Genomic DNA, 12950 nt, shown 5'->3' with positions numbered 1-12950 from the left:
TCATTCCATATTGGTTTCTTCAGATAGAAAAGACAATTTTTTGGGGCGCTGTCAGCTGCAAAACTTTTTCAGGATGTCATATGCCGCATAATACAGCCTGTCACACATACTGTTAATTTTAGTGATGATATACTGGTATTTGGGGCCAGTCGAAATTAACATGACAAAGCCCTTACACAAGTATGCAGCTTGCTGGCTGATGCCTGTCTCACTTTGAATGAAACAAAACTTAAATTCTTTAGGCATTTGTTCTCTGAAAAAAGAATGAAGCCAGATCCAGCTAAAGTACAAGTTTTAGCGTCCACTACTCCACCAGTTTCTGTGATGCTTCCTTGGCCTGGCCAGTTACTGTTACAGGTACATTTGTATTTTTGCCACAGTTAGTGCTACGTTGAGAGACTTGACAAAAAAGAATGCTGTGTTCCAGTAATCACCTGAATCAGAATGAATGAGATATGAATGAGATAATTGTATAAAGCGCACAATTACCCTAAGGTGTCTTAGCGCTACAGGGAGGACAACAGAACCAAACTGTAGTTTTTATTTAACAGATGGGGAGACGTAGTGTCTTGTAAATATGTATAGCAGGACCCTTCTAGTGCCTAATGAATTCCGTAAAACAATGACTTGTTTGGGTGTGTCTGGGTGTGGTTAATAAAGTTTGTGATGCAATGCATACAGTTGGTCAAAGGTTGCACTCTCAAGAATAAAGAAGTGCACTACAGAGCTCCATGTGTGGTATGATCATTTGCATGCTACCGGGCTGGGGAGGACGCTACACCCTCCATTCCTAGGGCTTGGTATAATGCCTCTGCTAGCCTCAGTGATTTCTTCACACATACAACGAAAGATAAAACCAAGATCGATCTCAGCTTAAAGGAGGCTGCCTGAGCCTGCAGAAGCTCTAGTAGCCAATCATTTGATGCAACACCGTATTTTCAACCAATGCGAGGCTATAAGGGCAGGGCTAGGCCTCTGACACAGACTCATCTCTAGTGGTTTGCACCCTGTGGTCAAACAAGCTTATGCAGCAGAATGGGCTCTTGAACATGCATAAGCCCCGGCTTTATACCACAATCATGTTGGCTGGGATAAGGACTCTCCTTATCACAAAATACCCATAAGGTCCAGCCTGCAAGTCCAACCACAATACCCTATTAAACAAGATGCTAAAGCACCCTTTAGAGAAATACTCTTGCAATTGGAGTACCAGAGGCTAAATGAACCCTGTTTCTCTCAAATTAATAATCCTCTTTTTCCTGTTTTGAAACTGGATCATTCATATCATATAGTTTAAAACCACAGACAAGTAAACAGTCAAACACGCACCTTTGCAATACAAAATACACACAGTACGGCACTAAATAACAATATAGTCTCTAAAAAATACAAAACAGCCTTGGATATTTCCAATTTTTTTTCTGCCAGAATCTATTACCTGAAAGCAGGAATTGGATGGCCTTCCTGGCACTTGGCTTTCAGAGTTGCTCACAAAAGTCCCTATCGGGTATAAGAACAATCCAGGATTGTTTGCTGCCCGCATAGAGTCAATTCTACATGATATTTACCCTGACGCATTGTCTTATGTAGATGACATCTACTTGACGGACGTTGATTTAAGTGTGGATCGCATAACTTTAGGAGTCACTACATATGGCTATAAGTTTACCTTTAAGAAATCTCAAATTGCATTTCTAATGTCCTTTTCTTAGGATATGAACCTACACCTGAGGGTAAGAGTCTTGCCCCTCATTTTTTCGAGAAGTGTGCACAATTGCAGCCTCTAAATACATAAAATAATTACAGTCCAATTTGGCAGAACATACATTCCTAACTATGCCCTATGCATTAAAGCGCTATATAAATGAATACATCCTGATTTTTCCAATACACGTTAGTCGTCAGAACACACAGGTACACTCAGATCTTTACAATCTGACTTGCTTGCCACACGTCAATCACATACACGTGTAAGTACCACTAACCTAGTCTTCCGTGTTCTACCAGGTGCAATTGGATTCACCTCTATCATGATTAACGAGGGTCAGATGGTGCTGATGGCATATAAATCTCATTTATATTCCAATGCAGAAATGCAATTTGCCTCCACTGAGAAAATACTGACTGCAGTGCAGATGGCTATTCTTAAAGAATGGTCACTTGCATAAGGGAAACACATTATTGTTGTTACTCCCGTGCCAGCCTTAGAGGCTGTCACAAATGCTAGTGTTCCAAATGCTAAAGTCCCCCATCCTAGATGGATACAGTCAGCAACATCATTAAAAGCTGCTGATGTAGACTTCGTCTTTGACCTGTCTTTACAGACACACGAATTTCTACAGTGTTTATCCCTTGCCAAGATCAGTCTTAGCTTTTGAACAGTATAAATATCTTGCTTACACTGCTCAATTAGCCCAGCCTTCTATAGGCTCTAAACAGCATTATTTGGCGACGTGAGCTACCGTTGTTGGTGTACTGTTGGATGGCAAATTCTAACCACAAAAAACTTGCACTTGTCCTTAGAGGGACTGCACTGCTCAGTTGGCTGAACTAAAAGCTTTGCTTCTTGCACTCAAACATACGGATCCTGAATTCAACACACTTATTGTGTGTGATTCGTATTACTGTGTACAGCCCTTTAATGATAATTTACGTTATTGGCGTCAGAATGGATTCAAAGATTCCAAATCTAATACAATCAAGCATAAAACTCTTTGAGTTAAAGTGGCAGACCACAAAGATATGTTGCCACTGGCTCATGTTATACGTGTATTGAGTCATCAGCGTGTGGGATTACATGCTGTAGGGAATTCTTTGGCTGATGAAGTGGCCAAATCTGAAGTAGCAACTGCCACTGTTGCCGCAATTACTCATTCTAAAACAAGAATAGATGCTGATATTTTAGCTACAGTTAATGCTGATAAAGATGGCACCCCCTTACCTAAGGGATTTCCTTCTAAAAAAACATACCACTTAAGTCAACAAACATTTCTTTTGTAACTATTCCAGGAGATGGTAATTGATTGACTCCCAACCAACCCCACAGACTAGCTTTACTGATAGCTGCGCATTAAGGTGTTGCTTGTACACATGCAGGTGTTGTGGCCACAATTTCTCTGCTACAGCAACATTACTGGTGGCAAGGCTTATATCAACAGGCCAAAAAATATGTCCTTTATTGTGACGTTTGTCAATAAATGAAAGCCTCCACCATGGTGCGTCCACCGCAGACACTCCTGTTAATTTCTAATAAATCTTTCGGTGCATTTATTTGGACCACTGTGGTCCTCTTATTACGGACACAGCATTTAAGTTTATCCTCGTTGCAGTTGATTCTTGCTCCAGGTATCTTTGGGTTTGGTCAGTGTTCCGCTGATGCTCACACTGTTATTAAAGACATGCAAGTTTTTATCGGGACACATGCATCCACTCGGACCAGAGCCCGGTTTTCACTTCTAAAGCGTACCGGGATACTATGGCATCCCTGGGTGTACAGGTGCCCTATTCTTCTCCATATAGCCCAAGGGCAGATCTGATGTGGAGAGGATGAACCATGATATAAATCAGTCCTTGACAGCTAGAGTATTAGGCATAGGGTATAGCTGGATCAACACCTATATGGGGTTCAGAAAGCACTTTATTATCTCCCCAAAAGATCTCTGGTTGGACCCCATTCGAGGTCCTCTTCGGCATCAAAATGTTCATTACAGACCTTGACGGTCCACAGAGTCCTTGTTCTCCTCGAAGTACAATTCAGTGTCTACTCGCAGTTCATGAGAGACAGCCTCGTCCCGCAGCTCTCATGCATTCAGTTTCCACCCTGAGTTGGGGTGACACGGATATCTCTCCAAGGTGAGCCAGAGTGTAGAATAGTCAGACAAGCCCTGGTTAAATATTTCTCAATCTTTCCTACCTCACCCGCCGGTGTGAAGAGATAGTCAAATCTGGAGAACAGTCTGTGAGTCCCTGAGAAGTAAGAGTAATCCCTGTCTCCAGGACAGTGTCAACATCATAGGTCAGGAAGTCCCATCATATTTGCTAAGCATGCTAGGGGCGTCTAAGTCAACCCTTTAGCTCCCAGTTCCGTCCAGTCAAATTCAGGGGCCATGACACCATTGAAGTCCCCTCCTTCAAGATATGAGGAAGAGTCAGTTTCCAGCAGAATAACAATTACTTTATCTAAGGTGGGTTGTTTTAATCTAGGAGGCGCATACACACACATAAGTGTAACGTCTGGCCTCCCCCACATTCCATTACTGCAGCGTAGGTCCCATTGGGGTCAATCCAGGTCTTCAAAACCCAGAAAGGGAATGTTTTCCTGACGCAGGACCGTTACTCCCTCTGAGCCAGCGGCAAATCCTGCATGTGTCAGTGTCACATAAGCCCCCTACCGAAGAAACTGCATTGAGACACCCTTAAGTGAGTCTCTTGCAAAAAGGCTACATCTATTTTCGGCATCTGAGATAGGTTGCTACCAATCCCTGTTTAATTTTGCTGCCCAAGCCATTCACATTCTAGGTAACAATGGACATCCCTTTGTCATCCTGCCCCATCCCTGTGGTGTAGGCCATTCTCCTGTGTTCCTATACCACCATGATTTCTGTAACTAGAGCGCTGTGCGCTCATAGAACAACTACAACACTCCTACTAACAGAAATCCTACAACCAAACTCCCCCACGTCAACCCACGTCTTATACGACAACTACATCACGGGCAAGGTACAAGAGGTCTATTGCCCTCCACCCCAACACCCCAAATTAAACAACACTATTACACAATAACCAATAAAATAAAAACAATAATACTCTTTTTACAGTCGCATTCGCCACCAAATGCTTGAGATCCAAACACAGAGGGAACAAGTAACCCAATCTAGTATGCCCCTAATAAGCTCACCGCTAACACCCCAGTTGTATCCCAGTCACACCCCACAAGCACCCCAACACTACACACTCACCTGAACAAAAGAAATAAGGGGGGGTAGGGAAGAAACTTCACTCACATACCCATTCGTACCTCCCAAGCTCCCTCCGGGTAACCATTTGTCCCCCAGCCCCACCCCCAAGTTCTCATCACCTCTCACTGTTCCAATAAAGTTTTGGAGTTCTCAGGCTCATCTTGTTCCCCAGTCCCCTAGTCAGGATTTGGTTTAGCAGTTCCAGGGCTCTACCCCAACTCATCTGCCTCCTTACGGTGAGTCCCCTCGTCTCCCTCTGTCCTGGACCTCTGACTCTCGTGCCAAGGCGTCCCGCCCTCAGAATCCGATGATCTTTCTCCAGCCCTCGCAGACCCCACATCTCTGTCAAGGGATCTGCCCCTGCCACCTACCCAGCGGCCCCGTCTTTTGTAAGAAAAAGTTAAAAAGTGTATTAGTAAAATAGTTTTATGTGAAATATTATTTACAAAAATGCTATAGCACTAATAACATCATTAAAAAAAATGTAACTGTTATATTAAATTAAAATAATTTTAGAAATGTTTTACTTGACTAAAATCCTTCCTAAAGTATGTTTATATATTTATATATTATATATTATATAAATTCAAAAAGGTTAATAAATATTTTATAATAAAATATTGTTTCCTATTTATATATCATTTTGATCATTAAAATAAATGCATATATATTTTTAAAACATTGAAACAAATTAATGTATTTTAACATTATTTTCTATTTGGCGTTATTTTAAGCCCCTGCCTTCATTATTTTCCTTGGGTGGGTGTATTAGTACCAGTGGTTAACCATGTGTGGTGCTTGACATATTCCATGTCTGAGATTTACAACTTTTTTGCAGGCTTTTTGCCTGTAGTAAACTTAGAAGTTTTTATAAGAATGTGGGTGGGTGAAAGTCCTTCCCTAAACCTTCCTTACTGCTGCCTGGCCCCTCCCATTTAGTAGTTTATAGTCCCCATTTTCTAGCCACTCCCCCGTCCCTCCCACATTTACTGCTAAAACGTATGCATGCATGTGTAGAGATCGCTGCACTAAGGGAGAGATTGTGCACAAAAAATATAGGGGCTGCAGAGGCATAGTCATCCGCACATGAGCATGTGAATACCGAACATACTTCAAAATGCAGTTTGTGAATACGCCCCAAAATATCTACTTAAAGCGGTCTACCTACGTAATACTGAATGTGATGTGTGGGACCTTTGGACATGAAGCGGCGCTCTCAAGTGAGGGAACGATGGTAAACCATATGTTAGGAACTGCGGGGTTGTTGCCTGCTTTTTGTGCTTGCACATTTATGTACAATAGATTTTATTCTGAAAAGCCTCTCCATGTCTCATGTTTCTTCTAAAAGGTACGCCAGATACTATATAGAAAACAGTGTCACCAAGCGAAACTTATACAAGGTTTTTGGAATTCACTTTGATGTCATGGTGAGCGGACAGGTAAGACAAGGACTGTTTTTTCTGACTTCTTTCATTCTCCTCTTGTTTTTAGACTTGAGAAAATAGTTTATATATTTTAAATACTTTTAGAACAACTTAGACCCTAAGTTAGACTACCGTGGTAAGACTGCATTTGCTACAGGGATATGTCGTTATTGGGTTCCCATACATTAGTATTGTTCTGCAGATGTAAATAAATGATAATGGGCCATAAGTATGAAAGTTTGGCTTTGCGATTCTCAAATAGCGAATTTTAGAGAATCGCTATTTGAGAATCGCAAAATGAGATGTATGTAGGATTTGCAAAATAATTTGCGAATCCTACATATTTCTTAATTGCGAATCGCAAAGTGTGATTCGCAAATAAGGAAAACCTTTCCATTAATTCCTAAGGGCCTAGAGGCCCATAGAAATGCATTGGAAGACATTCACAATTTGCGATTCGCAATTAGAGAATCGCAAATTCAGAATGCAATTTCAAGGGTGCCAGGGTGTCAAAAGGACACCCTGTTGCACCCCTGAAATAAGCATGGGTGCACATGTGGCGCACATACATGCCCTAAGGGCATGTATGTGCGCCACATGGCACTTTGAAAAATGCAGAAAAAGTGCATTTTTCAAAGCAATCGCAAATTACCACCAACATGAAGTTGGTGGTAATTTGCGATTCCTTAAGACCAAATTGCACATTTTCACTGCTTCTTACATTGCATTTAAGGAATCGCAATTTGCGATTCCTTATTTTGCAAGGCAGTTTTTCATTGATACATGCCACTAAGCCGAATTGCGATTGCAAATGTCGAAATTCTGCGAATTTCGGCATTTGTTATCGCAATTCGAAATGATACATATGGCCCAATATTAGCAGTTCGCTTAAGGGTAATTCTGTCAATAAATGCTGCCAGCAAAAAGACTGGTGGTAAAAATCATGAACAACATGCAGAACAAACCAGCAGAAACCTAGTTATATCCAAGCATTTCGACCTTGTACATAAATCAGGTAATACCTGGCAGTAACTTAATTACAGCGTGTGGTCATTACCACTAGACTTACTGCTTTACTTAAAATGAAAATCTCATTTAGGCTTTGGCGGAATAGGTACACCATTGAAAATTGGCTCCAAGGCTGGGGTTCGCCACTGTAGCTAGAGTCGCGAAGGGCTCGGTTTACATCAGTAAAGCCTCGATGGGCCCTGCTGATAAACTCTTTACCTGGAAGTACATAACCCGTAGGGTCGCTAGGTCAGAGTGGGGCTCACTGTGTATTTAGGGCAGGCAACTGTCAGTTGTTTTCTCTACCAGGGATTCCCATCCATTGGAATGTAACAGTGCTAGGTAGGGAAAATACATAACGGAACCCATCCTCAGGGAGAAAACTCCCTGAGCTTCTGGCCATTGTGTTTTTAGTTTTCTTAAAACAAACGTCCACCTGGGAGTTTGTTATTGAAAACAAAATGTTTTATTGAACAGATGCACCAAAGTTGGTGCCTGCTCATCATAGGATCAGTTTCCTTAACGGAGCCGCCAAACTGGCAGATGCATTAATGTCACGGAAGATCCCTGTTTGTTTACTTGGGATCTTTAAATATGACGGGGCAGTCTTCTATGGCAGCCATATCCTCTGTTGACCAAGCCGACCAACACTCTCTCCACCAGTCTGTAACTAAGCCTTCTGGTGTTTAGGCTGCGAAAGTAATTTTTAAAAAGTATTTTGTATAGAGATGGAGGCTACTGGAGCTATTCCAGATTATTAGTGTACATGCTAGTCATTCAATTAAAGCCAGCGCTTCCATACGATGACATAGGGTAGCAACCGTAGGGCATCATCAAAAGACGGCAACAAGTTGCAGCAGACAGACCTGAAAAAGTACGTCTATGGTAGAGAGTCTCCACAGGAACACCTAACATCCTCTCACAGTTCATGCTAAGGGGTACTTTTACCAGGGAGGCTCCATTAGGCCATCAAGCACCCCCTTTTAGTGCAGGCTGAAGAGTACTTTTTGTTAGGGAGCGCTCCACAGCACCAACAAACATCCTCTCATCGTTAATGCTAAAGAGTTCTTTTTTACTAGTGAGCTCTCCACAGGGATATCAAATATCTCCTTATTGTTCCTGCAGAAGGACACTTTTTACAACGCAGCGCTCCACGGGGGCAACAGATATCCCCTTATATTTACTGCTAATGGGCACCAATTATTAGATTACGTTCCACAGGAGCACCAACCACCCTCCCATAGTTCCTCTAGGCAGGTGGTACTGTTGCTCTGTACCGTCCAAAGCAGTGGTATGCAACTGCCCGTTGCATAATACCTCCTGGTTCAAGAGAGCTGGTGAAGGGAAGCCCTTGTGTCTGCGCCCTGGTACTGGTTGCTGTGACCTCCTGCCCAGCAGGCATTATTTTCACAGAAGGGTGGCCAGAGGTGTTTAAGCTATACTCCTGATTCTCATTACCTTTTCATTGGGGCATTGTAAACACTGCACACCAATCAGAGGTGCCCTCAGGGTGTTTAATGAGGGACTGTGCCATCTCCCTATGGACGGATTTACAAGCCATACTGCAATGAAACTTGAAAAGAGTATTCTTTTCCTGCCATATAATATTTATACATCTTTGCGTTCATATTTTTTTGATTGTTACATTTATAAACATTTTTATTTGTTTCCTCAACTTCTTTGAGATTTGTCTAAACTAAAGAGGTAAATCTATTTTAGTTGTTATGCAGTGATGTCAATGAATACATTTAACATGTGCCGGGTCATTTAAGGTGTGGCTAGCGGCTTGGCTGTCAATGGGGGCTGTCTCAAGAGACAACTGCCCACCATCATTGGAGCTGTCCACCACGTCAGTGGGTATTGTTTTGGCGAAAGTCCCCCTGCTGGCGCAGCAGGAGCCCTTTTATCAAAACTTTTAATGCAAACCAGCACTATGCACTGACAATTAGTTGGAATTTTTTCTCACCAAAGTAAAGTTTATTTATGCAAATGAAAAAAGGAGTGTGCAGAACGCTTTCTCCATGCACATCGGGGCAGTTTCTCATATTCCATCCGGATCCACCTTATGGCACACCTGGTCAGGGAAAACGCATTGCAATGTAGGCAGGCTTCTCAACATATACAGAGTGCCAGCCCTGTGGGACGTGGGCTGTTAGTTAAAGGCAGTGCTTAATTTGTAGTGCCGGGGCCCTCGACTGGAGGACACTAGAGCTTGCACCATCGGTTGCCCCTGGCAGCGCTGCCAATGACAGCACCAACACAACTACTAATCATCACACTCTTAAAAGTGTGACAATTCATACTGTTGCAGGCCCCCAAAACTATAGGAATGGCTTTGGAGGCAAATACTAATAATTGGAAATTGAAATTGAAATAATAAACAGAAGTTGTAGTGCTCGTACCTAAATTGGCAGACACCACTACCATGTGGCAGACTGTGATAAGCACAAATTAAGCACTGGTGAAAGGTTTCCAATGGTAGAGACAGCTGCGGCCCCACAAATAAAACCTAGATGTTCTAGTGGATTTAAGACGGGTCACCAGTCCCATCAAACCAGTAATGACCCCCTTATGCACTGAGAAGTTAACTATTTTACTGCCATGATACCAATGTCATTTTCATATTGCCCCTGTCAGTGACAATAATGTCTTCAAGAGCGCAACTACACAATTTCTTTCCCTATAGAAAGTTTACATTGTGACATTGCTTGTTTGTATTTTTTATCTGCTTTTATTATGTTTTTTTACTCTTTGTCTTCAGGCAGGTAAATTTGATATCATTCCGACAATGACGACAATTGGATCCGGAATAGGCATCTTTGGAGTGGTGAGAGCAAAAACATGATTAATTATGATGCTAACCATGATTTGTATTACTTTTAGTGTTTTTGTAGCCATGCATGTGGGGTTTTGTGATGGGCATCTTACAATACGAATTAGAATGAGATTCCTGCATTTATACAATGTTCACAAAAGGGTATTTTTTGTCTATTTTGTGAAGTAATGCAGGCTTATATGTATAACCAACCAATGCTCAACAAATATACGGATTCTGTGATTTTGGATGCACAACACTGGCTTCGGTAAGTTCTATGGAGGTTATTAGCGGATAGACCTCACCGCCCACTCCCCAATGATTTCAATTGATTAAATCACACTGCTCTGATTAGCAGGCCATGTCCATGGGACATGCAGATAGAAATCCCAATCTCCTGGAATTTATCATTTCAGAAGCTAAAATAGGGAATAACCTTATTATTCCCACCAATTTATGTAGGATTTCCCCCCAAGTTCCAGCCACTGGATAAGTGCTGCCTGCTTTTACGAGACAATGTGTGCCCTAAAAAAAATACAAAGCCTGTGTGTGTTTTCCCACCACCCTCATGCAGCCGAATTGAGGTCCTTATTGGTAAACTGGAGCAGCTGTGTGCAGCAGGGCGGGTTCTAGTGTGTGGGGGGGCACCCAAACATGACCTTTTGCCCTCCCAGTCATAGCAGAAGAAGCCATCGAGAACGCACCTGTTAAGTGCTTCCTCCATGTCAATGGGCAGAAAGAGAACAATATTTGGAAGATTTGTAATGAAGAGTGTCCCATTTTAGTTAGAGACAGTCAGCTTGTTTATTGAGCCTTCAGTCTTTCTGAGGTTGTTAAAATGAGACATTAAAAGGCATAGGTCAGGTGGTTTCCCCCCCCCCCCCCTTCCAAGGGGCTCCCTGCTGGGCCTGAAGCTTAGTGTGCGTATCCTGCCTGCCTAACCCTCACAGACAGCTGGTGGCAATGAAATTGGAAAGAAACATTCTGCCTCATGTCTTCGAGCAATAAGGACTCAGGCATGTACAGCATAAAAGGCCACTTTATTAGGACAGGCTTGTAATCATCAAATTCATTATCATGAAGTACAATACATGACCAGAAAAAGTCCTCACCAATATATAAAGTTTCCTGACATCTACCCTCCCTTAATGAGTCCCAAACTTTGCAATAATTTCCCAGAACAAATGTACTCGCTTTCCAGCAACATGATCTTTTGCATCTTCCATTCCCAGAGCTTCCCTTGCATTAGCGAATCTCTCTCTCTCTCACGCAGCCTACCAATCCTCTCCAAACGAACTCCTCTATGCCCTCATATAAGTCCACCCCACCCCCTGAGGGGTGGATATACACTCACCTCACTCTCCATCCCCCCCAAAAAGCGCCACCCTGGAAAACCATGGAAAGGTGTTTTCCTGCTCCACCCTATCTGGTAACAGGCTCGATGGCTTCAAAGGCTCCCGGTTCCCACACCACAACCGCTCATTCCACATGCCCGCAGGCAACTCTCAACTCCAAAACTTAAAAGGAATACCCGAACTTTGACAAATAAGCACCATTTGTCATGCACAAAAAGGCATCTTCTTCTTTTGTATTATTATGAGCCAGTACCTTTACTCCAATAGACTGTCAGAAAACCCTCATTGCTCTGCACAAATAAGTCATGCCTAGGGTCCCAAAAATCCTTAAGATGGCACCAGAAGTGGAGTCACCCACAGTCTAAGAGCTCCATTAAATAGAGTGGTCTGTAAATTCATGGCACATCGAATGTTTATAGAATATCTTTAAGTGAAAAGATGGAACTTAAAGTGAAATATTGAATTCCTTTAAGAACAGTTTATACCGTGTGTTGTATTAAGTTACCCCAATGCTTAATTTGTAAAATATTAAGTGCCAGGGCTCTGACCAGGAGGCCACTGCAGCGTGCACCACCCATCGCCCTTGTCACTGCTGCCAAAACAACTAACCAACTCTCTTGCATGTAAATGTGATAGTTCAGTTTATTCCAGGGCCCCAAAGTTAAAGGAGTGGCTGGGGAGGAAGGTATTAGCAGTTTTAATGTATATTTGTTAGATCTGGGGGTCTCTAGTTGGCAGAGGTAGGTACCACTGTCAAAATAGGGACCCTAACTTCTAGTCAGGGTAAGGGGGATACACTCTTTAGATAACCCCTGCTCACCCCCTTGGTAGCTTGGCACGAGCAGACAGGCTTATCAAAGGCAATGTGTAAAGTATTTGTACAGAGCCGGACTGATTACCGGCCGTTTTGGAATGCTGCTGAGCTGGGGGATGATTTCGTTGATGGGGACCTGCGTGTACTGAACGAAATTAATTTTGCTTTAGTTATTTCGAAGTACACACAGGTCTCCATGAACGAAATCAGCCCCCACCGCAGTGAAATCAGCCCCCTGCTCGGCAGAATTCCGAAACGCCCGGGAGTCAGTCCGGCCCTGTATTTGTACCAACACTCACAGTAACACAGTGAAAACACCACAAATGGACTCCACACCAGTGTAGATAAATAAAGTACTTTTATATAAACTACACAAGACCAAAACGACAAAAATCCAACATACACAGTTCAAGAATATGGTTTCAAAAGAGTTCTTAGCTTAGCGACAAAATAATCCACATTAGCGTCAATTTTAGCCAACAGTACCTGGTGATGCGATAAAAGTTCCTAGCGGAGCTCAGGCGTTGAAAAACAAGCAACAGCGTCAGTCCTGAGACCCTGGGGAGGCGATGCGAC

The 12950-nt window shown here is 42.6% G+C and overlaps 1 protein-coding gene across 3 annotated transcripts in view; it reads left to right on the top strand.

Moving 5' to 3' along the window:
* Nucleotides 1–12950, top strand: part of LOC146858930 (P2X purinoceptor 1-like) — a 725716-nt gene that overhangs the window by 613056 nt on the left and 99710 nt on the right. For all 3 annotated transcript variants that reach the window (XM_085649572.1, XM_085649574.1, XM_085649573.1), the window contains exons 9-10: nt 6307–6397; nt 10152–10217. In XM_085649572.1, coding sequence (XP_085505698.1) covers nt 6307–6397; nt 10152–10217 — 157 coding nt within the window. The remainder of the gene's footprint in view (nt 1–6306; nt 6398–10151; nt 10218–12950) is intronic.

Source organism: Triturus cristatus, chromosome 3_2, assembly GCF_964204655.1.
Source record: "Triturus cristatus chromosome 3_2, aTriCri1.1, whole genome shotgun sequence".
NCBI classification, from domain to species: Eukaryota; Metazoa; Chordata; class Amphibia; order Caudata; family Salamandridae; genus Triturus; species Triturus cristatus.
The sequence above is the reverse complement of the archived record's forward strand: the minus strand, read 5'-3'. Positions and strand labels throughout refer to the sequence as shown.